The sequence below is a fragment of the Danio rerio genome, chromosome 10 (genome assembly GCF_049306965.1).
Source record: "Danio rerio strain Tuebingen ecotype United States chromosome 10, GRCz12tu, whole genome shotgun sequence".
NCBI classification, from domain to species: domain Eukaryota; kingdom Metazoa; phylum Chordata; class Actinopteri; order Cypriniformes; family Danionidae; genus Danio; species Danio rerio.
Window position 1 is genome coordinate 28,498,988 of NC_133185.1, and position 24,287 is coordinate 28,523,274.

At 36.7% G+C, this 24,287-nt stretch overlaps 2 protein-coding genes and 1 long non-coding RNA gene across 26 annotated transcripts in view; 1 reads left to right on the forward strand and 2 right to left on the reverse strand.

Moving 5' to 3' along the window:
* cadm2a (cell adhesion molecule 2a) overlaps positions 1 to 24,287 on the reverse strand; it is an 877,490-nt gene that overhangs the window by 345,322 nt on the left and 507,881 nt on the right. For 3 of the 22 annotated variants that reach the window (XM_021479208.3, XM_005155263.6, NM_200664.1), the window contains 1 exon segment: positions 20,326 to 20,343. The exons of 14 other annotated variants lie outside the window; for them this stretch is intronic. In XM_021479208.3, the coding sequence (XP_021334883.1) occupies positions 20,326 to 20,343 (18 nt within the window). 22 annotated transcript variants of the gene reach the window in all.
* Positions 3,044 to 11,195, forward strand: LOC101884413 (uncharacterized). 3 transcript variants are annotated; one of them, XR_012386317.1, is made up of 6 exons: positions 3,044 to 5,167; positions 5,240 to 5,584; positions 5,838 to 5,962; positions 6,882 to 6,988; positions 9,033 to 9,802; positions 10,166 to 11,195. XR_012386317.1 is itself a non-coding variant. In XM_073914728.1 (5 exons), the coding sequence occupies exons 1-5, from the start codon at positions 5,005 to 5,007 to the stop codon at positions 9,169 to 9,171; spliced, it is 879 nt and encodes a 292-aa protein (XP_073770829.1). In that variant the 5' UTR covers positions 3,044 to 5,004; the 3' UTR covers positions 9,172 to 11,195. The 3 variants fall into 3 exon arrangements, 1 of the variants encoding a protein (XP_073770829.1); XR_011009811.2 differs by lacking the exon at positions 5,240 to 5,584; XM_073914728.1 differs by having other exon boundaries at positions 9,033 to 11,195.
* LOC141376368 (uncharacterized) lies at positions 8,040 to 14,289 on the reverse strand. The gene is made up of 2 exons (XR_012386321.1): positions 10,162 to 14,289; positions 8,040 to 9,811 (listed from the first exon to the last, which is right to left on the reverse strand). It is a non-coding gene; the product is annotated as an uncharacterized lncRNA (long non-coding RNA).

Here is a 24,287-nt window from a genome sequence, read left to right on the forward strand (position 1 = left end):
TTTTCCCTCAAGGGGAATCCTTTCCGCATGATCAAGGTCTCGCGGCGCTGCCTTCGAGCCTTAAGTATGTGGAAAATACCCTGGTTCCTGTCCCAGGGCCCAGTGTTGGGGGCTGTCTGTCATCGCGTCATGCCTATGACAAATGCTTCTCTGACGGGCTAGGGAGCAACGGGCTTGATCCGCATGATCAAGGTCTCGCGGCACTGCCTTCGAGCCTTAAGTATGTGGAAAATGCCCAGGTTCCTGTCCCAGGGCCTAGTGTTGGGGGCTGTCTGTCATCGCGTCATGCTTATGACAGATGCTTCTCTAACGGGCTGGGGAGCAACCCTGAGGGGGCTTCCCGCAGTGGGACGATGGGGAGAACATCATCATTACTGGCACATAAACTGCCTGGAGATGATGGCCGTGTTTCTGGCCTTAAAACACTTTCTCCCAGATCTAAGGGGCCATCATGTTTTAGTCTGCACGAACAACACATTGGTGGTCGCTTACATCAACCAGCAGGGGGGTCTGAAGTCTCGAATGCTATGCAAACTAGCACATCGGATCCTCCTGTGGGCCCAGAACAAAATCCTGTCCATCAGGGCAATGTATGTCCCGGGCCATCTGAACATGGGAGCAGATCTCCTGTCGAGGCAGGGGGTGAGATCCAGGGAATGGAAACTTCTTCACCCCGAGGTGGTGGAGTCCATTTGGGAAAGATTAAGGAAAGCGCAGGTAGACCTGTTTGCTTCCCAAGAGACCACGCATTGCGTACTATGGTTTTCTCTCTCGCATCCAGCCCCTCTGTGACTGGTTGCCATGGTTCAGACATAGCCGAGGCTACGTCTGTATGCTTTTCCCCCGATCGCTCTGCTCCCAGGAGTCCTGGAGAGGGTCCGTCAAGACTGAGTACAGTTACTGCTGGTAGCCCCGGTTTGGCCTACCAGGATTTGGTTTTCGGACCTCATAGCCCTGCTGGCGGATCTCCCGTGGGAGATCCCCATCAGTAGGGACCTTCTGTCCCAGGCGGGAGGAATGATACTTCATCCCCTACCCGACCTGTGGAAACTGTGGGTGTGGCCTCTGAGGGGGCCCACCTCATAGAGTATGGACTGTCAACCGAGGTTGCTCAGACCATTCTAAGCTCCAGGGCTCCCTCCACAAGGAAGCTTTATGCCCTAAAATGGGCTCTCTTTTTAGCTTGGTGCAGAGAACACCAGCTGAACCCAGTCAGCTGCCAGGTAGCCTCAGTGCTGGAATTTCTCCAAGATCGCCTGTCTGCTGGGTTAGCTGCATCCACTCTGAGAGTGTACGTGTCAGCTATAGCGGCCTACCGTTCTCCCCTAGATGATGAGTCACTAGGACAGGATCCGCTAATTCGTCGCTTCCTTCGTGGAGCCATAAGGCTAAGGCCTGTCAGCACACACAGGGTACCGACATGGGATTTAACATTGGTGCTCGAGGGCATCTCTGTTCCCCCATTTGAGCCACTGCAGGAGGCGTCAGATAAGTTTCTGACACTAAAAACAGCTTTCTTATTAGCTATTTCTTCCTTAAAAAGGGTTGGTGACCTCCAGGCTTTGTCGGTTGCACCTTCATTTCTGGAGTTTGCTCCAGGCATGTCCAAAGCCTTTCTTTATCCCAGACCGGGGTACGTGCCTAAGGTGCCCACTCATGTGGCGAGACCTGCTGTGCTACAGGCCTTTAACCCGCCCCCATTTCAGTCGTCGGACCAAGAGAAGTTAAACTTACTCTGCCCAGTTAGAGCTCTGAATACATATGTTAACCGGGTTATCAACTGGAGAAAGAGTGAACAGTTACTGGTCTGCTTCGGACCCTCAAAAAGGGGGAGTCCGGCAAATAAGCAGACAATAAGTAATTGGATAGTTGAGACTATCTCATTTACCTATCAGGCTGCTGGACGCCCTGCACCTAAATTTGTTAAGGCCCACTCCACAAGGGCTGTCGGGGCCTCCAAAGCTTCTATTTCGGGCTCAGCCCTTTCTGACATTTGTTTGGCGGCAGGATGGTCGACTCCACATACATTTGTGCGTCACTATCAACTCGATGTAGACCCCTCACCAGGGTCCTCTATTCTCACTGCGTAGTGTGCGTTCACAGTCAGCAGTGAGTCTGGCCTAGTGGGTATTGCGTTCCCCTAGCGTTCTGGTTAGACGCAGTGTTGAAGTTCCCTAGAAGGGGAACGTCTCGGGTTACGTATGTAACCATAGTTCCCCGAGAGGGAACGAGACACTGCGTATTCCGCCATACTCTCTTCTGCCTGTTACTTCTTTCAAGCAAATTCGAAGTTGATACTGAATGCTCAGTACAGGCTTTTATACTCTCTGGTCTGACGACACCTGCTTTATTACATTAGATTGATTTCACATGTGCTTCAAGACGCGTATAAAAGAGGTGTTCCCCTAGCGTTCTGGTTAGACGCAGTGTCTCGTTCCCTCTCGGGGAACTATGGTTACATACGTAACCCGAGACGGTTTTTTTCTTTTAATTCAGTTTGTTTATACATACAGTATGAAGACATGCATGGCAATCACACTCGGATCCACATCAAACCAACTAATCGGAAATGAAGTGTTCTCAGACAGCTTTAAAATTAACTCTAGAGTAGGTTTAATCAGATTGTATGATAAGATAGTATGTTTGTTTTTATTAGTGTTTGGTAGTCTTATGCCTCTAGGAATTAATTGTGTGTTAACTAGGAGCAAAGACAATGTGAAAAGCCTAAATGATATTTGGACATAAGATCAACTAAAATGCACACTCAAAGTTTAAAGTAATACCTCACACATGCTCAAAACGATTAAGTTGAGCAACAACCGGTCAGCTACGATAAATAGGTTTACTTAGATCACTGAGAATTTACTTGCATGTCGCAGGGTAAAAATATTGCCTTGTGAAAGCAACTAATCCAACCAAGAAGAAAATCTGCAACAGTTTTTATTTTTTTGTTTTAAAACAAAGCAAACAATCTGCATGTGTGAAAAGGCTATTAGAATGAAATAACAGTCAGTTTTTTATATATATTTTTTATTTTGTAATTTATTATAAATTCAACTTCATTTTTTATTAACTCACTTTCCTTCAGCTTATTTTCTTCATGGTCACCACAGCAAAATGATCTGCTAATATTATTTTAATGAAATAACCTTTTTCTTATATAAATTTCACCTCAAAACTTGTATCAAAAGCTTTTTAACTGCTACTTATATACTTGTGATGATTTTTAAATGTCTTTATTTAGAGATGTTGTTGTTTTAATATTAATTTTAAAAAAAAAGTTTGTTGGTTTTATCTAAATACTGTTTAACAATTCACACAATCAATTCACCCATTAATTACCATTTCTATATAACAAAAGTCGTTTAACTTGCACATATTATTTAATAAAAAAATTTGATTGATTCGTGCTGATGTTTAAGAAAGTTTAAGTAATAAAAATAAAGAAAAAAATCATATTAGTTTTTTTCCATTTCCATTTTGGAAAAGGCTCCAAAGTCAATTCCACACTTTTCAGACACACACGGATCAGACCATTTCTCTCACGACCTGATGCAGAGAGGCTTATTCATGCCCTCATCACATCACGTCTTGATTTTTGTAATTCCTAATTCACCTAAGCTTTGGAATAACCTCCCCATCAGCTTTAGGAATGCTGCCTCTCTGGACTGTTTTAAGAGACTTCTTAAGACTCACCTTTTTACTTTTAATTTAGGATGATCATTTTGTTTAACATTTTATGTCTATCTTATGGTTCATATTTTTATTGTTTTATTGTATCTTTTATTGTTGTGCTGTTTTGCTTGCATTGTGTTTTAGTGTTGTGTCTGTAGCGCTTTGAGTATAAGCGCATTCCAAATAACATTTTTTATTTTTATTTTTTTTCAAAGCTTTTTTCCTCATGGTGTTCGCTGTCTCATTTTGGCATAGACATTAGATGAAGCTCTGTTTAATTTTTTAAATGTTATATACTATCCTTTCCTTGTTTTCTATTCATTTAACTTTAATTGCGTTATTTATAGGGCTCATTTATAACTTGTATTTATGTTACGACTTATTTTTTGTATAATTTGTTGCTTCATCAAGTATATGTGATAAAAATGTACAGTCAGCGATTTTACATGCTGTACCATATGCTTTCATCGAAAACTAAAGGCTTGTGTCTTATTGTAGTCTAAACAAAAGTTAATGGATATCTTCCACTTTCCTATTGGGTACAATTGCACAATTCTATTTATAATTTTGAGTGTTAAACTAAACTTTAGCAGACATAATCTAAGATGTGTTTTATAAAAACAAGTAAATGTTTAACACACAACAAACAATTTGAGTAAAGCCCTCCTAATACAAATGCAAATTCTCACACACACACACACACACATACACACACACACACACACACACACACACACACACACACACACACACACACACACACACACACACACACACATACACGAGCGCGCACACACATACACACACACACGCACACACACACACACTAGCCTACAGATAAATCAATGTTGTCAATGTGACTGTACAGTTAAACATATATAAACTTTGTTTTATTGCAAATAATCTGACCACATGCTAAGTGTCACATGCTAATGTGTCTCATTCCGCTAAGTTCTAAATGGAGGAGGAAAGCTGAACTGTCAACCTACTTAGACATAAAAACAAACTGAACAAAACAAACAAACAAACAAACAAAAACATATTAACAATATAACTGGACTTCTACACACTGCAAATACAATAAGCAAAGACTTGCAAGAAAAAAAAACAAGGAACAGAAAGTGAGAGCAGAACCGTTTTCTTCGAATATCTGCTATGATCATGAGGCATCTGTTATTAGTCCTATTTGCTGCACTAAAACAGGATATGATGATCTTGACTAATGGAATGGATTGAAAAAGTAAAACCTTAAAAGTGGAAGCGCAGAGCAGCACAGTCAACTCTAGAAAAAACATTAATAATCTCAAATTTAACATCAGCAAACCCAAAATGTCTTATTACGGCAATATGGATATTCACGAAACACACAAAATGAAGAGAGAGGAGGAAGAGGAGATGGAAATTTATGCTAACGCAGATCCAAACAACAGTTCTGATGTTTGGACAGAAACGGACAACTCGGTTACCAGATGCAAGAAACTCCAACACACAGGTACTGAGACTTACATTACAAACACATAAGCTTGAAATTAAATGAATAATCAGTCAAACTTTGCACCTGCAGGAAGTTATTCTGTGAGGATCAAAAACTCCAGAGCAGCTCCAGTGTGTTTGGTGCTACTGTGTTTTCTTCTGCTAACTGTAGTCATGGTGTTAAGTGTCATCATCTATACAAACAACACAAACTACACTGAAGAGAGACACCAGCTACTAACAAACATCACCAACCTCACAGAAGACAGAGACACACTGCTAACTAAGATCACCAACCTCACAGAAGACCAAAATCAGCTACATGCCAAGAACATAAGACTTACTCAAGAGAAAGATGAATTATTGTCAAATGAACAAGACCTGATTAAACAAAGAGACCACCTAAATCAAGAAAAGAATGAACTGTTAAAAATGGGTAATTATTAGTAGATGTAAATGACTTGATGTGTTCTTTGATTACATTTTCACATTTGTCAGTTTGTCTGAACATAAGTGTAACATTTGTTATGATGTGATGATGATCATGTGTATATCGTTTTACTATACAGTAAAATTCATTCAGCTCAGAGGGCAAAGTTGAACAAAGCTCATAATGTAGTTTTTTGGTGTTCTCAATATTCTTGTGTACTGAAACAAAGTGCTAATAGCTGAACTGCTTGTGTTTACAGAATGGATTTACTACCGTTCCAATCTTTACTACTTTTTCAAGTTGAAAAAAAGCTGGACTGAGAGCAGAAGATACTGTAGAAACCATGGAGCAGATCTGGTCATCATAAACAATAGAGAAGAGCAAGTAAGTGAAACTAATTTTCCAACAAGTGTATGGTAGTCTTTGGTGGAATTTAACTGATGTGTTGGTTTTGCCGATATATCTGCACCGATAGCTAATTCCCAGAGCTATCGGTTATCAAAAAAAATAAAAAAAAAATAAAAACAATAATAATAATTGGCGATAGTCTTTCTAGGCTACATCTGTTACTGGAGCAGTTGGGAGGAGTTTGTTGATTTTGTTTCATGACAATGTACAGTAATTCATTATTTTGACTAAATGCTGCATTAGCAAAATCATCTACACAAGGCTGTAAAGACATTAATATTAGTGGCATTTTAAACAACAATATGCCAACAAAAATACATGCAAGACAGACCCAGTTGTTTAATGGTTTTGGAGCTTAACAGTCCATATATTTATATTGAACCGTTTTGGTACAGGACTTTAAGTTCTGTAAACATGTTTGTTAAAAGCAATCACAGCTACTACATGGCTATATTAAGTAATATTGCAACTCTGCCTTAATCGTTCACCATATATACAGCTATTCAAGCAAAATCACTGAGGGTTTTAAGCGGTTTCCACATTATAATTACAAAGTCATGTCACACCCTCTACAGTGCACAGCATCATTTGTCATTGCTTGGCTGTGCAGCCTACCATTATCAATATGAAATGTAGTCAAACAAACAAACAAACATATGGAGAAAGTGACAGTGACCTCAGCTGTACAGTTTGTGAGCACTTCCAACAGCACTGACAATTTACTTTTATATTTTGTTTATTTGACAATTATTTTATTTATTAAAAAAATGACATTTTGTTTATTTTAAACACTACTATCCTGATATCTGCTAAATTCAATATCAATCAACCTCAAATCTGTATGAAGAAAAGTCTTATCACTCCATGTTATATTAATTCTTTTTTTTTTTTTTAGGATTTTGTTGATAAAATAACTGCTGGTGAGAAAGCCTGGATTGGTCTGTCTGACAGTGATGTGGAGGGCAGTTGGAAATGGGTTGATGACAGCAAACCAACCTCTTGGTGAGAAATCGCTGAATTGAATTGATTATTAAAATAAAAGAAGGTTAACATTTTGGAGTGCTGACAACATTTTTACTAGCCTGCCACAAAATCCCCTAAACATAAGTTATAATGAAAGCACACAAACCATACCCAGTTGTTTTATTTATTATTGAAAACATCACACATGGTATTAGTGCAAGTATGAACAGAAAAATAACATTCTTTTAACATAATTCTTTCTTTTTCTGTTGAACCCCCAAAAAGATATTATTTAGAATGTTGAAAATCAGTAAGCAGTGACATTCACAGTAAAGTAAAAACAACTACTGTGGAAATCAATGGTTACCGGTTCCTAACATTTTTGTGTTCAACAAAAGAACTTAAACAGCTTTGCGACAAGTGAAGGATGACTAAATGATGACAAAATGTTTTTATTTTAAAATGAACTGTCCCTCTAAGCAGAGCCATTATTAAAATAGCAGTACAATTCAAAATGAAAATTACCTTATATTTTACAGTCCTAACCCTTATATCATCCTTATGTCATGTCTTTCTTTACTGAAGAAAAAAAGTCTACAGGGAAAAAGAATTTAGGATTTTTTCCATTTAGTGGACTTTGATCAGTCATCTTTTTAAATATAAATCTATATATTTTAACCACAAATGCTTGTTGTGTACTATGCATGTCCTTAACTTACACACTATATGATCAATTCAGTGCAGTTTATGTCTGCCCCCCTACCCATTCATATTTTTCCCCAACTTCTGTTTAATGGAGAGAAGATTTTTTTTACGTAAACGTAATAGTTTTTATTTCTAATAACTGATTTATTTTTTCTTTGCCATGATGACAGTAAATAATATTCGACTAGATATTTTTCAAGACACTTCTAGACAGCTTAAAATGACATTGAAAGGCATAACGCGGTTAATTAGTTACTAGGTTAATTAACTAGGCAGGTTAGGGTAATCAGGCAAGTTATTGTATGATCATGGTTTGTTCTGTAGACTATCGAAAAAAAAATAGCTTAAAGGGGCTAATAAGTCTGACCTTAAAAAGGTTTAAAAAAAAAATTAAAGCTGCTTTTATTCTAGCTGAAATAAAACAACTAAGACTTTTTCCAGAATAAAAAAAATATTGTCAGACATACTGTGAAAATGTCCTTGCTCTGTTAAACATAATTTGGAAAATACTTAAACAAGAAAAAAATAAATAAAGTGGGATCTAATAATTCTGACTCAACAGTAAGTACACATTCGTGTGAAAAATTGCGCTTGCCTTGACTCCAACAGTAGCAAAAGTAGCAGAAGCAAATAAAAACAACAACTGTGAGTACAGAAGAATACATAATTCAATAATTTACAGTAAATTACAGAAAAAGTCATAAATAATCATCCAACCTCCATAAAATACCCTCTTTTACAATTGCTTGCTGTTTTATCAGCAGCTTTTTTATATGCTAAAGTGTTATAAAACAACAAATAATCGCTAATTCAAAACATTATAATGTTATGATGAGATGACGTCTTGTATTATGCTTCACGAGTTCATACTGCACGATTTTCAATCACAGAAGAACATGCAAACTCCACACAGAAACGCCAACTGACCCAGCCAAGGCTCGAACCAGTGACCTTTTTGTTGTGAGGCGACAGCACTACCTACTGCGCCACTGTGTCGCCCGCATTTCATGCAGTATGAATTTAAACGGATTCCCTCAGGTTATGTCTTCACACTGTGCGACTCTCTCTCGCATCGAGTACCTTTTTGACTTCAATTTCTCGCATTTGTTGGCAATTTCATGAAACCAACATGGTGATGAACTTCCGCGGTGGGAACTCGGTATTAGGTAGATATACATACATTGTAGTGATCATGTTGTGACGTGTGGAATACTTGCATTTGTGTAAAAAAAAAAGTACATAAAAAGTAATACTTTTTAGAATAAGACAAATTGTTTTATTAGATGACACCCTTATCCCTCGGCTGGCATCATGTAGTAGAGTCTTTGAAACTGAAACAGCAATTTAGACACTTAGCCCTTTTGATCTGTCCTTGCAGGATCTGGCATTATGGAGAACCTAGTAGTGGTGGAGGACAAGTGGAAGAAGACTGTGTTCTAACTGTTACATCAGCATGGGCTGATTACCCATGCGATGCTGAATTTCAATGGATCTGTGAGAAGAGAGTTTTTAAATAACCATTTTCATATTTATTGTCACCTCTTTTTTCGCTATTTCTGTTTATTCTGTTGGCAAAACCTCTCGTTAAAATCATCTGATGCTGAAATCTTAATCCATGTATTAATCATGTCACATCTGGATTACTGCAATCCTATTGTTTTGGTCTGCCTAAAAAAAACGTATTGCCAGGATGCAGTGTTTAAAACTCAGCAGCAAGAGTTCTCATTTCTGCTCACATTACTCCACTACTGTACAAGCATCACTGGATGAAATGTACTGCCTCTTACACTTAGAAATATTAGATTTGTCTACTTTTAATGCATATTTTTAATTTGTATTTTGTATAATGTAGCTTCACCGGCCGTATATGTATGTTGTCCATGTGAATGTGCAATTTGTTAAGTGATCTTAAGCAATGGGCACTACAGTGTGTAAATAAAACTCGAGCTGTTGGTTTTTGTGATGGATTAAATGAATGCACTGGACTTTCAGTAATCTAGCTCAATCAATTATAGTAAACTGTCATGCCATAATAAAATCACCTTGTTTTAAGATCTGTTTTCCTTAAAATCAATGATCTTCACTGCCTGATTGAAATACTTTATAAAGTGGGTCTCAGACTGGACAAGAAGCACTGCATTAAATGAAGTTTTTAAACTAATTTCGAGAGGAGCACGTGATATAATTGACTGCAGCTGGCCACCTATCTACACTCATTAGTTAGCCAATCAGATCTATCCTAACCCACTATAAGTAGCCTAGCTAGACATTACTCCCTTATCTTCGTTTTCCGAAGAAACCCCCCATCCACCCCTATCTCCTCCTTTTCTCCTTTACAAAAAGGGGAGCTCTCGAGAACCACCTAATCTCGTACTCCCCTCACATGCTCCATGGACCTGGCGGGAGCCCTGAGCTCAACTATCTCCGAGCTCAGGGTTCTCTCCCGGGACAGCATGCCAAACCTGCTTACAGCTGTCAAGCAATATCTAAGTGTGAACTCTTGAAACTGAGTGCAGGAGTTTCAGTGCTCTCCTGTTGCTACTGACTGTGCTTTTGTCATGTTTTACATCATCAATGCTCTAAAAGAAACGTTATGATATTGAAAATATACATATCAACCCTTCACCGGAAGTTTATAAGTGGCTAAAAACACTTGTCGGGCATATAGGCTGAAAATAGAGCTGCATAGTTAACAGGTACTAAAATAGCATTACGCTAAAGCACCAAAATACCGGTGATGCCATTGTGTTTTTGAAATGGCAGAATCATTTATGCAGGCATACTATTAGTCAAGCTGTATGTTTGACACTTAGGCAACTTGAAAATGTTTATTTAAACACTTCCATCTGCACGACATTGCAAAAGAGCCTTTCTGAGTGCTCTCTGTTCTAAATGTATGTTTACATCATATATGGTACTGATTGTTTAAATGTTTTCAATTCTTCTTACGTTGCAAATCTGGTGGTCGCATTGCATAAGTGTTAACAAGTTGTCTTAAGTTTCATGGAAGAACTCTGAAATTATAAAACGAGAAGTGATGACTGGAAGAAAGGAGGACCAGACCAACAACACTTTATGTTGTGCTTTCGTTTCTGTGTATACAGAAGATGTCTGTGAAAGCAACTGTTTTGTGTTTATTTTACAATTAAAGTGTGTTTAATGTTTGGGGGTTCCAGCCTACTTCTCCTTGGTTTTATCATCAATATAATGGGATTGAAACTCCATATTTCATGGGAAGGGGGAAGCAAGATAACTTTAAACAACCACATGCAGTGTCCCAGGCTTTCACAGTCATCACTTCTATTTATCTTAGGATTCGAGAACTCTACAGCATACAGCAGATATTGAACATCAGTCTATCTTTGGCTTATTTTTTATTAAAACTAATTCTAAACCGGTTTCATGAAAGCTACATACAGAAAGGTTTTAACAATGACTACACTCTTAAATGTTACGCTTTTATTTAAATGTAAATACACTGTAGAGATAAGTAATAAAATATGACATTTAAAATGTTGCAATTAAAACCTTTTCTATCTTCCTTGTTTGTAAATATTATTTATTTGTACAAATTGATTAATATTTATTCAATACCTAATTCTAAATCTTATTCACACATAAAAAAGTAAATGTAGACTTTCTGTGGTAAGTATGTCGATAAATAAGTTAATCAAAACAAAGCATCCTAATAAGAGTGAATGATTACCAGAGACTTTTGTTTTTAGATGAGCTGACTGTTGACTACTAACAATGGTGATAATGAATTTCCATCTGTTGTGTATTAGGCAAAATGGCTGTCATGGCACTATAAATTAGACAACGTTCATTTTAACAGAAAAATGATGAGCATAGAGGAGAAGGCTTCATTTTGAACTGCTTTGGGTCAACGGTTGCTTCACATTGAATATAAATTACATTTCACTCATTTCCTTTAGCTAATGTCTTTTTAAGAAGGCAAGTGTTTGGGCAAGACTGTTAGGGACAGTGTGAGACATAATAAATTATATTTTGAAGGCCATTATAATAGAGAACATGGAAGAAGAAGTTTCTCTTGTATTGCGACTTGGCCTTTAACAGCCTACGCATAGCTGGTACTGTATTTGAAAGCAACTGCAGAGCTTTCATTTCTAGATACAAAGTCAGACTAAAATGTATAAGAATCTATTTCATGCTACAATTTGCAAAATTATTTATTACACATATGCACTTAAAACACATGTGGTTATGAATAAAACCAACCCGTTAGCATTCCCACTGGTATAACACATGATTTAATCATATTTATAAAATCATTCAAAACTCAACTGGTCAACTCATTTGGGAAATATGCAACGGACACACGCAGTTCATGTCAATAGGCAATCAAGTATAAAGGTAATAGAAACCAGACACAGAGTATTCAGGACCATGTAAATGCCCTTTGAGGCCCTCACCTCTCTGCTTTATTGATTTACAACCTTTCCCAGCCCTTCAGCAACCTTTATTGATTTCCCACTTTGTAACAATTATTGGGTATTTGTCCTGTACCTGAGCACAAGAGACATTCAGGAGAGAAGTGTTCATGGATATGGGTTTTGCGACGGGAAGGAAAAAAAATTAATTGCATGCATGAAGGTAAAGTGAACCCATGAAAAAACAAACTTCTCTTATTATAAATACACAACACCCAGCTACAAACACTAACACAAAGTAAAATGTTGCAAAAAGTAACACTTGCTAGATGATGAAAAAAAAAAAACACAAACAAAATGACAAAATGTAAAAATTACATCTTACATGTAAAAATCTAAATGTAAAAATCTACACCTTAGACATGTAGTAGAATCTGTTACACCTTTGTAAATATTAAGAAATGTATTCTTTTTCTATGGTTTTCTTCTAACATTCCTTTAGTCAATATGTGGTTGAATCAGATTGCCATTGTCTTACCCTTAGAAAAACTGACTTATGACTTAAGTCAGATATCTGAAAATTTCTGGCAAATCTGGAATCCTCTATGGGAGTTCTTGGAGAATAAATCTTAAAAGACTATTTTTATTTAATTTTGTTTATTTATTTGTTGTTAATTTTTACCCTTCACAAAAGACTTGACTCACTTGACAATTGTATAATAGATGGCCATATAATTGTATATAATGACATGAGACACCTATAACACTGTTATTCCATTGTAAATCTTTAAATAAATGTTTTAAAAAAAATGGTACAACGCAATTCCAAAAAAGTAAAAAATCTAAATATTTTTATTATTTCACAAAATAATGTTCAGTTTGCATTAAAAAATTTTTTTCAAAAATTGGCCCCGGAAACTTTTAAGCTGTGTTTCATGACTTTCTCTAACACCCTCATTCCCTCACGACAACTTATAAAAATAAAAAAGCAGCAAACTATAAAATATCACAATAAAAAATGCATTCCTAAAAAGTAAATAAAATGAACAAAATAATATTTTTAGCATTTAACAAAATAATGTTCAATTTGCATAAAAAAATTGGCCCCAGAAACTTTTTAAGTTTTGATTTACAAATTTCTCTGACAATATTCTGTGCAAAAACTAATAATAATAATAAAATTAGAAAAAAAAATTGACAATTAAAAGAAAAAAAAGTTACACTGCATTCCTACACAGAAAATAAAATTAACAAATTCAATCAAAATATTTTTATTATTTAATAAAATAATGTTCAATTTGCATAAAAAATACCCCAGTAACTTTCTCTAACAACATTCTCTTTGACAACTAATAAATATAAAAACAAAGACATAAAAACAATTTATATTTAAAAATACAAAATATTTAGCTTCAGAAAACTTTTATAATAATAAACAAATAAAACAAAACCAAATTGTAGATGAAATTAAATAATATTTTATCCAGAAAAGTTCAAATCGAGACAGAAAAAAAAAATAAAAATTAACAATTGCCAAGCCCTGACAAGGTCACGGCAATCAGCATGCACGTTCCTCCAGCGCTCTGTGTAATCGTCTTAACCTGAAACAATTTCCGACAATAACATGCGACCATAAGCCAACACTATTAGAGATAATGAGACATTTATTCAAATGTGATTGCATGACTCTCCAACCTAATCTGGGTTAAATACAAACACGCATTAAAAACCCCTGTAGCCGCTTTGTTTGAACGAGACTGTGACTATAGCGACACAATGTGTTGGGTTAATTACAGCCGTCGTCCATTATTAGCAGTGACGAGGCCACATTCCACTGGTCTGTTCCGGCAACTTTCACTCGCTGATGTCATGAATTACAATATATCACGGAGAGAAAGTTGGTTATCAAAAACAATTAAGACTCTATCAGACTGAGTCATAATCAGCCTAATTATCTGTATTTGCATTCTGATGAAATATGTATCTATGATAACTTGCCACATTGTATTTATAAGCAGCATGCAGTTGCAAGACAGCGCGATAAAGAGACAAATGAAGCAATATCAAGAGGATAAAATGACCCCAAATGTCCAGAGCAGTTTTCCGGGGCCTCGTTGACAATTACTGACAACTAAATCACAGCCTGACAACAGGAAATCCTCTTACCAGATCATTCCGTGTAACACCTCATGATTTCAGACGGCCCGGTCACTTTGTGTCATTCAGTAACTGTCAGGTTCAGACCAAGCAGCCACCGAAATTGCCAGGGGAGAAACGGGAATGGATGGAGAGAAAAAAAAGGGATATGCTGCTCAAAGAAGAGAAACCCGATTCCATCAGAGAGAGGAGAAATAAATGGATTCTATGTAAAGGTTGCTGAGAGTGAATCAAGAGAGAGACACACACAGACAAACAGTGTGAGGGAAACAGGAAACGCCTCTCAACTCTGTGATTTAACAGTCCAGAGAGCCATCCGCCATGGCAGACGGGAAAACAGTTGGCATTGCTTCTCATTATGGTGTCATGCTAGTGTCCCTCTCTCTTCTTTTGCCACCTGTCCAGCATACCTAATGCCACCCTGGCACTGTGCCACCTCGGTTGGCTGACATCATCAAAGAGAGCGAATGTGGGGTGTCACCCCAGACTGGAGGTGAAGAGATGGGAAGTTGTCTACTGCCATATGCTTTTTCCCTTCCAAACCACGGGTCATTACGGACACTTTTTTTTTAATTATTAAGTTTAATTAACCTGTCTATGGGGTCGCTCTTATGGGCCAAAAGCTTGATCATGACAGAAGCCGAGGGTCTTTAGAAGTGCTAAGCATTTGTGAGATCACAGAAAAGCAGTCTGTAATCACATCATCTCAACACCATGTCTGACAAAACTGTTGGACAGTATCAAACCACAACAGCTTCACGTGGAGACAGTACTGTCTTCACAATGAGCAATTATAATGAGACTTTAGAATGGAAAACTGATTTAGGTTTTGTTTTTGTATAAATACTATAATTGAACTATTCTCATGCTGTCGGTACAACAATATATTACTTAGTAGTTCTGTACAGTTTAAACAGAATTCTTAATGCCTTAAATGTTTCAAGAGTTCACACTTGATGATTGATTATAAAGCTTGTTTAGCATGCTGTCCTGGGAGAGAGCCCTGAGCTCATAAGATCCTCGAGCCAAGGGCTCCCTCCTGTTGCAGGGCGAGAGAGGAGTTTGAGATTCGAAAACTCCCCTGCTGTAGAAGCGAATGAACAGTTGGGGATTGCTTTTAAGAAATAACTACTTACTAGGAGCATGTCTATGGTGGTGATTTGCATAAGTCAATTACTGTAAGTTGCATGTTTTTTGATAGTGGGAGGGAACCCACGCGAGCAGGGGAAAAACACGTAAACTCTGCAAAGAAACATCAGCTTGCTTGGTATGGACTAAAACCAGTGACGTTCTTGCTGTGAGGAAACAGTGCTAACCACTGGGACACCGTGCCACCCATCTAGGAAAGGAGGAGGAGTAGGGGTGGAAGAGGGGATTCTTCAAAACAAATATGGCGGTAAAATGGAACTTAGGGTATTTATGGTGACTTAGGATTCATTTGATTGGTGAATCATATATTGGCTAATGCATGACCAGCTGTGTTCAATCATAAGCATGTGATCCTCTCGAAATTAGTTTATAAATAAACTTCACTTAGGTGAGTCAAACAATCTTTTCTAGCCATATCAACTTACATCAATCAAACTGACTAAAAATACTAGTTATTTAAAAAAAAAAAAAAAAGTTGATTGACTTAATAAAATAAGTTTAAATTAAAATAATTAACATATTTTTTTATGTGATGGCTTTTTGACATATTATTTTTTTACAGTGTATCGTAAATCAAATGCATAAATATGTAGACATCGAACAGTCATAAAAACAGAATTCAGCAAATGTTGAATTAATAAATCCTTCCAAGGCTCATTTTATAAACATACCTTTAAATACATTTCTGGAGAGCATACAATTTGTTTTTGCAGTTTTTGTTTTTGCGAATCCAACAGAGGCCGCTGTGTATGCTTTTTCAGATCTCAAATTTCTCTCGGGAGTGTCATTCGTGCCTGCTCGTCTCATGTAAATCCACTAGAGACCTCTGTCGACTGAATAACTGACCCATTGATTGTGTTTTCAAAAGCACTGATTGACCTGCCCTGTCACACTCTTTAAACAGCAGTAAAACAATAGTGAAGGATCCAAGTTGCAAGTGAAACTTTACTGACCAGAGGTCAACAATAATAGCGCAAAGAGTCCAAAAATATTCAAAAAAGAAAACGTAAAACATAACAAGATGTAGTCAATAGCGACGAGAATTCAGACCGTAAACCAAACAACAGATCAGGAGTCTAGAGAAGAGTCCACGTGAATCCTGACAAAACACAGAGTAAAGTAGCTAACAAGGACAAACTGACAGAGAAACAAAAGACTGCGGCCCAGATAAGCCAGGATAACAAACCAAAGCTGGTCGGCTAATCAGCACAGCTGAACGACAAGCAATAACCCACATGACCACAACAATACTGACATGCAACAGCAAAATGCACGTGGAAAAACAAACCTTAATCACGTGATCACACAGACAACCAGAAGTGTGCACACACCTACTGTCAGACATGACATGCTCACCCACTTTCCTAAAGCCAACCGGCAGTGTTTTTGAAAGCAATCCAGAAAAAGAAGAGCCCTTGCGGCAGCCTGATTTTTACCACATTACAGATTTTACCACATTCTCACCGTGTCATTTATTGTTTATTTCAGTTTTTCCCCTATTTTTTTCTTACTTGCTTTCTGAAACCGTTATTCACCAGACACAACACATCACAAGTCTGCCGACATATACAGTTAGTCACTGGGCAAGCTGGTAACAGCGGAATAGCCATTCATGGGTAAGCGCTCAGCAGCTAAGCAAGAAAAGGAACATTTTAAAGATGAAATGCAGCCATACATACTTCTGGCTACATATTTCACAGTCTCCAGAAATGTATATAGAAGTCCGTTTTTAAAATGAGCCTATGTTGAATAAATCAAAAGTAGTGCTAGACAAAAATAGACCAGAAAAAAAGAAGTTTTAAGTTAAAACTGATTCCAAAAAAAAAACATCCTCCTTAGTAAATCAAAAGCATTCGCTTTAGGCTCATACTCTAATTAATGAGGAATTTTTATTGAATCAAAAATATACACAAAAGTGTAATTTCAGACTCAAAGGTATGTATTTTTATTGAATTGTCTATAAAGAGAACAAACATTGTTTAGTCCAAAACCCAACCAAATAATTACTCTACAAGCAATCTTTTTTTTCATTTCATTGAAAAACGCTACAGATTTCTTGTAAAGAAAGAAGAAGCAGGAAGCATTGTAGCTCATTGTAATGAAATGTAACCCTAGCACAGCCTTTTAATAACCTTCCCGCAATCGATATGCACATTACTACTCCTGTATAATTCAATATGTATATAACCCAATACGTTTCTGCCGCTAAAAAGGCTCCTTGGCTATATTAAGAAGGATATGAAACCATATCATACATTTCAATTCTTAAATTTCACCTCCCAACGGACTCGAGCAACCAAGCGCCCATGTAATTAGACGCTTCTTTGTTTAAACTTTCTGCCATGACCTTTTACTAGCTCGGTAAACAAATGAACAAGCATTCCCTCCCCTCCACTATCCCCTAGCAGCGAGGCCTCGTGGGAAATGTAGTCCAAACTTGTAATACTGAAAAGCCTGTCTTCTCAGGTGTACATTTTTTTTTTTCATTCTCTACAATATCCTGCAAGGCGACGGTGTCCTAAATGCAATTACTGTACACAGCAGAGCGGAGCAGAGAGGGTCCGCAGGGAACGCCGGTAAACAGGATGCAGTCAGGGGGTGCGGGAGTTCTGCTGCTACCTAATTTAATTGGCGCAGCTACTCAGCTAGCCCCAGGTGACCACTACATGGAATCTTTGTAAAGAATACGTTTAAAATCACCCTAGGCTACAATGATGCATCTTTTTTTCCTAAGATCCCTTCATGCTGACGGGGCTTTTTTATTGCTTTCCCTCCATCCCAGAGAGGTACTGTCGTCGTCATGATGAGTTTATAAAGAAGATATTAAGAGCGTAAACAGTGATGGTACCGCTGAGATGAAAAATAAAGAAGAAAAATGGTTTTAAGGGGGAGAGGGAAAGCGGGACAGAAAAAGAGGCTGTGTTGTTATTTCTCAAACAATCCACATAAAATTACTGAACCTAATTCAGCACATATAGTGTTTTCTTCACTGCTTTAGCTTTAAAATATGCACATTATTCCCTCAGACTGATAAAAGATAAAAACAAAGTTGTTTGGAATATCCTTGAGTCCTTTTAACATCTGAACAAAAGCATATAATCTTTCAGAACATGATAAATAGCAGTAACATGGCTGCAATAGTAGATTAAGATTGGACAGTCACAACATTCTTAGGCATGTTATTCCAAGATAACAACCACTGAAACTAATAAATCAGGCTAATAACACATTGGGATCTATCATACACCCGGCACAATAAAGTGCAAGACCTGTTTGGAGGAATTTGTTGCTATTTTTAGACCAGCGCAACCCTAGTTTTCACGTTTTGCATCACATTGTTTAAATAGCAAATCCATTTGTGCCAGTTTAAGGACTCATGGGTGTTCTGGTCTATAAAGGAGGTGTGTTAAGGTGCATTGTTGGCGCGTTGCTATTTTGAGGAACTGAAATAGACCACGCCACTGACCAGCTGAAAGCAGGATTGGAGGTTGCTCGTTCTTTATCCTCAAGCTACAGATGGTCTGTTTAACTGTTTTCTCACTAGTGAAGCATATATTTTTTCCACTTACAAAGTTAGCTATGTAAATAACAAATTAATCATGGCATAATGCAACTGGCTCTTAAAGGGAATGGTAGATTAGACTCTAATTGGTTTAATGCACCTTATGCTCAAAACACTTTCGTAACTCATTAAGAGAATAAGTACACCCCAGTTAGACCATGCTCCAAGGCGTAGAGTGTATTTTTCTGTCATTAATATAGCAAAATTGGATGTAGATGTGCTTTAGACTTTGTGTTTAGATTGTTAAAATAGACCCCTTTAAATCATTTTGACCATCAGTGAATACATTTACACATCCATATTTATATCCGTCTTTGTTCTGGACAGTTTGGCGCCATCTTGTGACTGATTAATATTTATGTTAGTGTATCCTCCATTCAACAATTTTCATTTCTGTCAGCTTTGCATTTAACTAAAGATTTAATAAACCATTATGGCTCAGAACAATTTTTTGTCTCTACTTTTATGTTTTGTGCAGCAATTAGCCTTGTAATAAGCAGGATAAAGTACATCCAGATGGTTTATCCTGCAATAAAAACCACCTGGATGTTCTTTATGCCTTACTTAATAAAAGCTTTGTATTACCAATGTTGTATCACCAATGTCTTTTGTGCAGACAGATTTTTTAGTTGCAGACATCACACACATGGAAATAACTTGCAAATAGTGATGTTTTGTTTATATGTACAACAATCAGCGTGAACAAAGTGGGTGCATATCATGTTTCAAGTCCTACATTTTCTTCCTAAAATGATGTTTTGAAATAATTATTGGTAATGGTAATGAAAGATAACACTTTGTAATATACAAAATAAATGTAGAATTATAAACAAAGAAAAAAATCTGAATCAATAAGCACTACCAAATTTATCCTCTTGAGACAATAATATCCTTTAAACCACAGTCATCAACTTATCTCCACATCAGAAGGGACAGATTCAACTAGATCCATCAAATCATCACTCAAAACTCATTCAAGCATTAGTTTGGCACACACAAATAAGTGCAGCTATTTTACAAATAACAAAATCATCTGAAAACAGGATTCAGAACCTTTAAACCATCAGCCAGTATTCTGAGAGGGCTCATTAACCGATTCTCTGATAGTGGAAGATCCGTTCATGTCTCATCTTGAGTCTGTGTCAGCCGTCACACAGTCGCGAGCATGCAGGAGCTCTCACTCATTGCTGGAACATTCCAATTACCTTAACAACAAACTCATCGCTCACATCATCAACTTCCTCTAATTTGAGGCACTGTCAGATTAGCGCTTGACTTCTTGCCTTCCCATTATATCATTCAGGAAAATATAAAAAGTTTAACGCCAGCACAGGCACACCATAGACCCAGCAAATGATGTCTAATGACGTTTCAGCTCGATTAAAAAAAAAAGGATTTGAAACTGTGCTTACCTGAAACGGCGAGAATATCTGATCAACCGAGCAGCACATGGAGAGAGAGAGGGAGAGAGGGAGAAAGAGAGAGAGAAAGAAAGAGATGGCTATTAGGCCTGAAGTAATCAATCAATCTTAATTGATTATTGCCATTAGATTTAATCTCCATTAAATCTAATTAACTGGCCATTAAAGACTTCTTCAGGTGGTCAGCATTCCTGGGATAAAAACTGTCACACAACTGCAGTGGCATTACAGTAGTACATCAATTATTTCTTGACAAGAACTAAGTCTTCGTTCAACCTCAAGGAGGAAACACTTTAAAAAGGACGACTGCTAATTATTAATGAGGGAACGCATGTTTAATTTATTCCTCTAGAGCAAGCAATATTTATTTATTTCTTCAAAAGATTCTGCAGGTAAAGAGCATATTTTTTTCAAGTTTATCATATTTACTCCAAAAGAGCTTTTCTCCAAGTTTTGAGAGGAATGAGCCGGGAAATAAGTATAGTTGACCTGATGTGATTATGCAGATAGCAAATTGAATTTAATTTGCTCATTAATGGAGGTGAAGTCACTGTGTGTCTGTTTGGGTTAGGGTTAGTTTATGGTAATTAAAATTAGCTGTGTATAAATTTTGAAACCAGCTTTACAGACTCAACCGAGGTGGAAAGAGGGAGTATCAGGGGAGTTTGGAGGCATGTTTCTGGACATAATTTTAAGTATAATGTTGAAATTTCATTTTAAATTTTTGTTTTTGTCTGTAGGAAATAAATTTATAGCTTAAAAAAGCTATATCTATGAGATTTATCAGAGGTTGCATCAACTGAATATTTTCCGCCATTGACAGATTTTTTTCAGCAGTGACGGAAAAATCTGCAGGTGATCCGTCATTTTGACAGATTATGCTGAGGGCGATCTATTGTAATTTGTAGCTAACTGTAATTCCTACTCCTGTCCAACTGATGGCGATTGCCCTTATTAATTTGGAGCGTTTTTAGTTTATTAGTTTGTTTTTTAGTTTAATTTATTAGTTTGTGAGCACTACAGAATGCAGAGGGGTGCACCTGCGCCCCCGGTGCAGAAGAAGCACGTGCTGCAGGATTTTTTTTTCCGGTGAAACGAGTGCCTGCATGATCGGGAAATCCCACATTTAGAGAATCCTGCAAACTTCTGATCACTTTCTTAGGAGAAATGTTTCCTAACTTCAAAACACTGGCTGAAGTGGCGCTAGTAACTCCGGTCTCCTGTGTGGTAGCAGAACGCGGCTTCAGTCTCCAGAACAAAATTGGAAAGTCAACTTTCCAAGGCAAAGACACAGAATATAATGACAGTTGTCTCTGTATCAGGCAAGCACAGGCAAGCACCCTGTTCAGGTTGAGGCGAACCAGGAGGAAGATATAAATTAAGGCAGATAGACCTATAGAACATCGTCTGAATAGTCATGTTTAAGTTGTTCTTATTTAGTCAAAATCCTTTTTTATAATATATTTTGTTGTTTATATCTGCCTGTGTTCAGGCACAAATAGTTGTGTTTTAATTCTCTCCACTGTCAGCGTAAAAAAAAAAAAAAAAAAAACACACACATGAAATTGTTAAGCAATCAATTAGATGAAGTTTTTGTTCATTTGTAAAATAAATAAATGAATAATTTAGCCTATACGCTCGTCGTGCAAGTTCATGATTAAAATATGAATGAAAAAAGCGATTAGAAAATATGCTAATTACATTTGCAAACATTGCAGTTACCTCCTTTAACCAGTATATCTATGTCTGACATTTTATGCAATATATGTTTAATTTAGCTGAGTTTCCTGTACTTTAAACACTTTAAAAACCTTTACCAAAGTATATTTTTTCCATATATTATAACTTAGACAGATTTTCACTCAGTATATGTTTCAACATTAAGAATATTTTATTACCTAATTTGTATTACTTGTTACATCCATTAAAAGTGTCATTTAAGCCACTTTATTACATTACGTTGTTTAATTGTGAAAGAGGTACAGTAAAACAGGTTAACATTAAAACAAAAATAAGATTAAAAAAACTGAAGGCAAAAATAATAATAATAATAATAATAATAATAATTTGCCTTTTTAATTAAATTAATAAATGCTAAATATGCTCTGCGAGAAGTCTGTCGTATGATTTTTTTCTTCACACTCATTCATTTGGTCAGTAAAGGTTGGCTTAAACCATAACTAGACAAGCTTGCGTTATGTCTATAAGACAAGTCCACCAAATAACCATTATTAAATCATAACCTAAAGCTTGATGAAAAGACAGTACTACCCAAAAACAAGTTTTAAGTACTATTTTCTTAACATTTTGGACAAACACAGACTGCCATACACAACTGTGACTCTGTGAACATATCAACGTTTCCTTGGCATGAATAGATTCATTTGTGGAGGTGGGAGGGGCATGGTCTTAAAATTGAACAAAATGAAAACATTTGAAATGAAACATTAAATATAGACATTCCTTCCACGTTACTTACACATCAATAAACAAAGACTAACAAGTTATTTTTTATAAAAAATGGTTTTAAAGGAGGGTGTACAGTAATACACATATTTTTATGAATAACCAATCAGCATGCAAAGTTACAAATATGATAAAATTGAAAATTATTTAAATAATTATCGAATATACATATATAGGAACTATCAAAGAGAAAATATTTAATAACATTTACATTTTTCCCCATCAACATGGATAGACAATAAAATTAAATAAATTAAATTGAAAAAGATTTAAAATGAAAATGTATGTTAAAAATAATAAAATAAAACAAAATATTAAATTAAATTAAATTAAATGATATTGAAAAAATAAATAAAAAATAATTAATTAAATTAAAATTAAATAAATAAAAATAATAAAATAAAATAAAATAAAAATATAAAAAATTCATTAAATTAAATTTAATTAAACGATCAATAAGAAGCGTAAATACTAAATTAAACACACATCTAATGTCAAACAAAGGAGAAAACAACACACTCGAACACCATTAGGCAAAATCTCTGTTTTTTACTGTCTACACATCAACACTGCAGCCTAAAAATCCTCACCAAGTCTGGCTTGAGTTTCAAAAATGGTTTGGTTTTAAAAAAATACACATTTGTGTAAACAGAGCCATAAAGTGTCCTTGTAGAGACAGGTGGGATGTGGCAATACCAGGACATCAGCCATCAGGGGAGCGCGAGGGCGTCAGTAATCAGGTGGATAAGGATGAGGAGAACTGGACAGCCTGAAGTTACAAACTCTGCCAAGGTTCTGTGCGACACCTGGTCCACCAACATTTGAGCCCAAAACACAGGGCCATGTGCCCTGACACAGCAATTACCACCGCCATGATTAAAAAACAGAGCAACAACTCACTGACTAGTGCTTTGTGATGCATGATAAACACCTATTTCTCTCTTTTTTGAGCCTTACAACACAGAGAATCTGGCTTTAATTCACATCCGGCACTGACACCCTCAGAGGTTCCATTCTTCTCCTCATTTCAACCCAGGCTTCTTTCCTGCCTTGTAAGTGCCAAGAAAAAAAGCTTTGGCTCTTATTTTTATCTGTCTCCTTCTACATGACTGGCAATCAAAGGCGATCCCACTTATTAGAATGAGTAAAATTAGTCACGCTCGCGTTACTGAAGTAACAGCACCATCCCACAAACCCCGTTAAAAGGATGTGTGCGCCCTCACTACACATTCATAATGAAATATCCGCTTAGATCTGAATGAATATGGATTCCGGAGGATAAGGCAGACTTCAAGAGACTGCTTCTCTCCACACACCACCGCACACACTAACACAAACACATTCACTCTCTCTCTCTCTCTCTCTCTCTCTCACTTTCTCCTGACGCCAGTATAGTGATTGTTCTCAGCACATTCATCCTGATAGTACACATTATGCTCACTAGGAATGAAGGAAATAAACAGTAGAATGTACAAGAAGGAAAACAA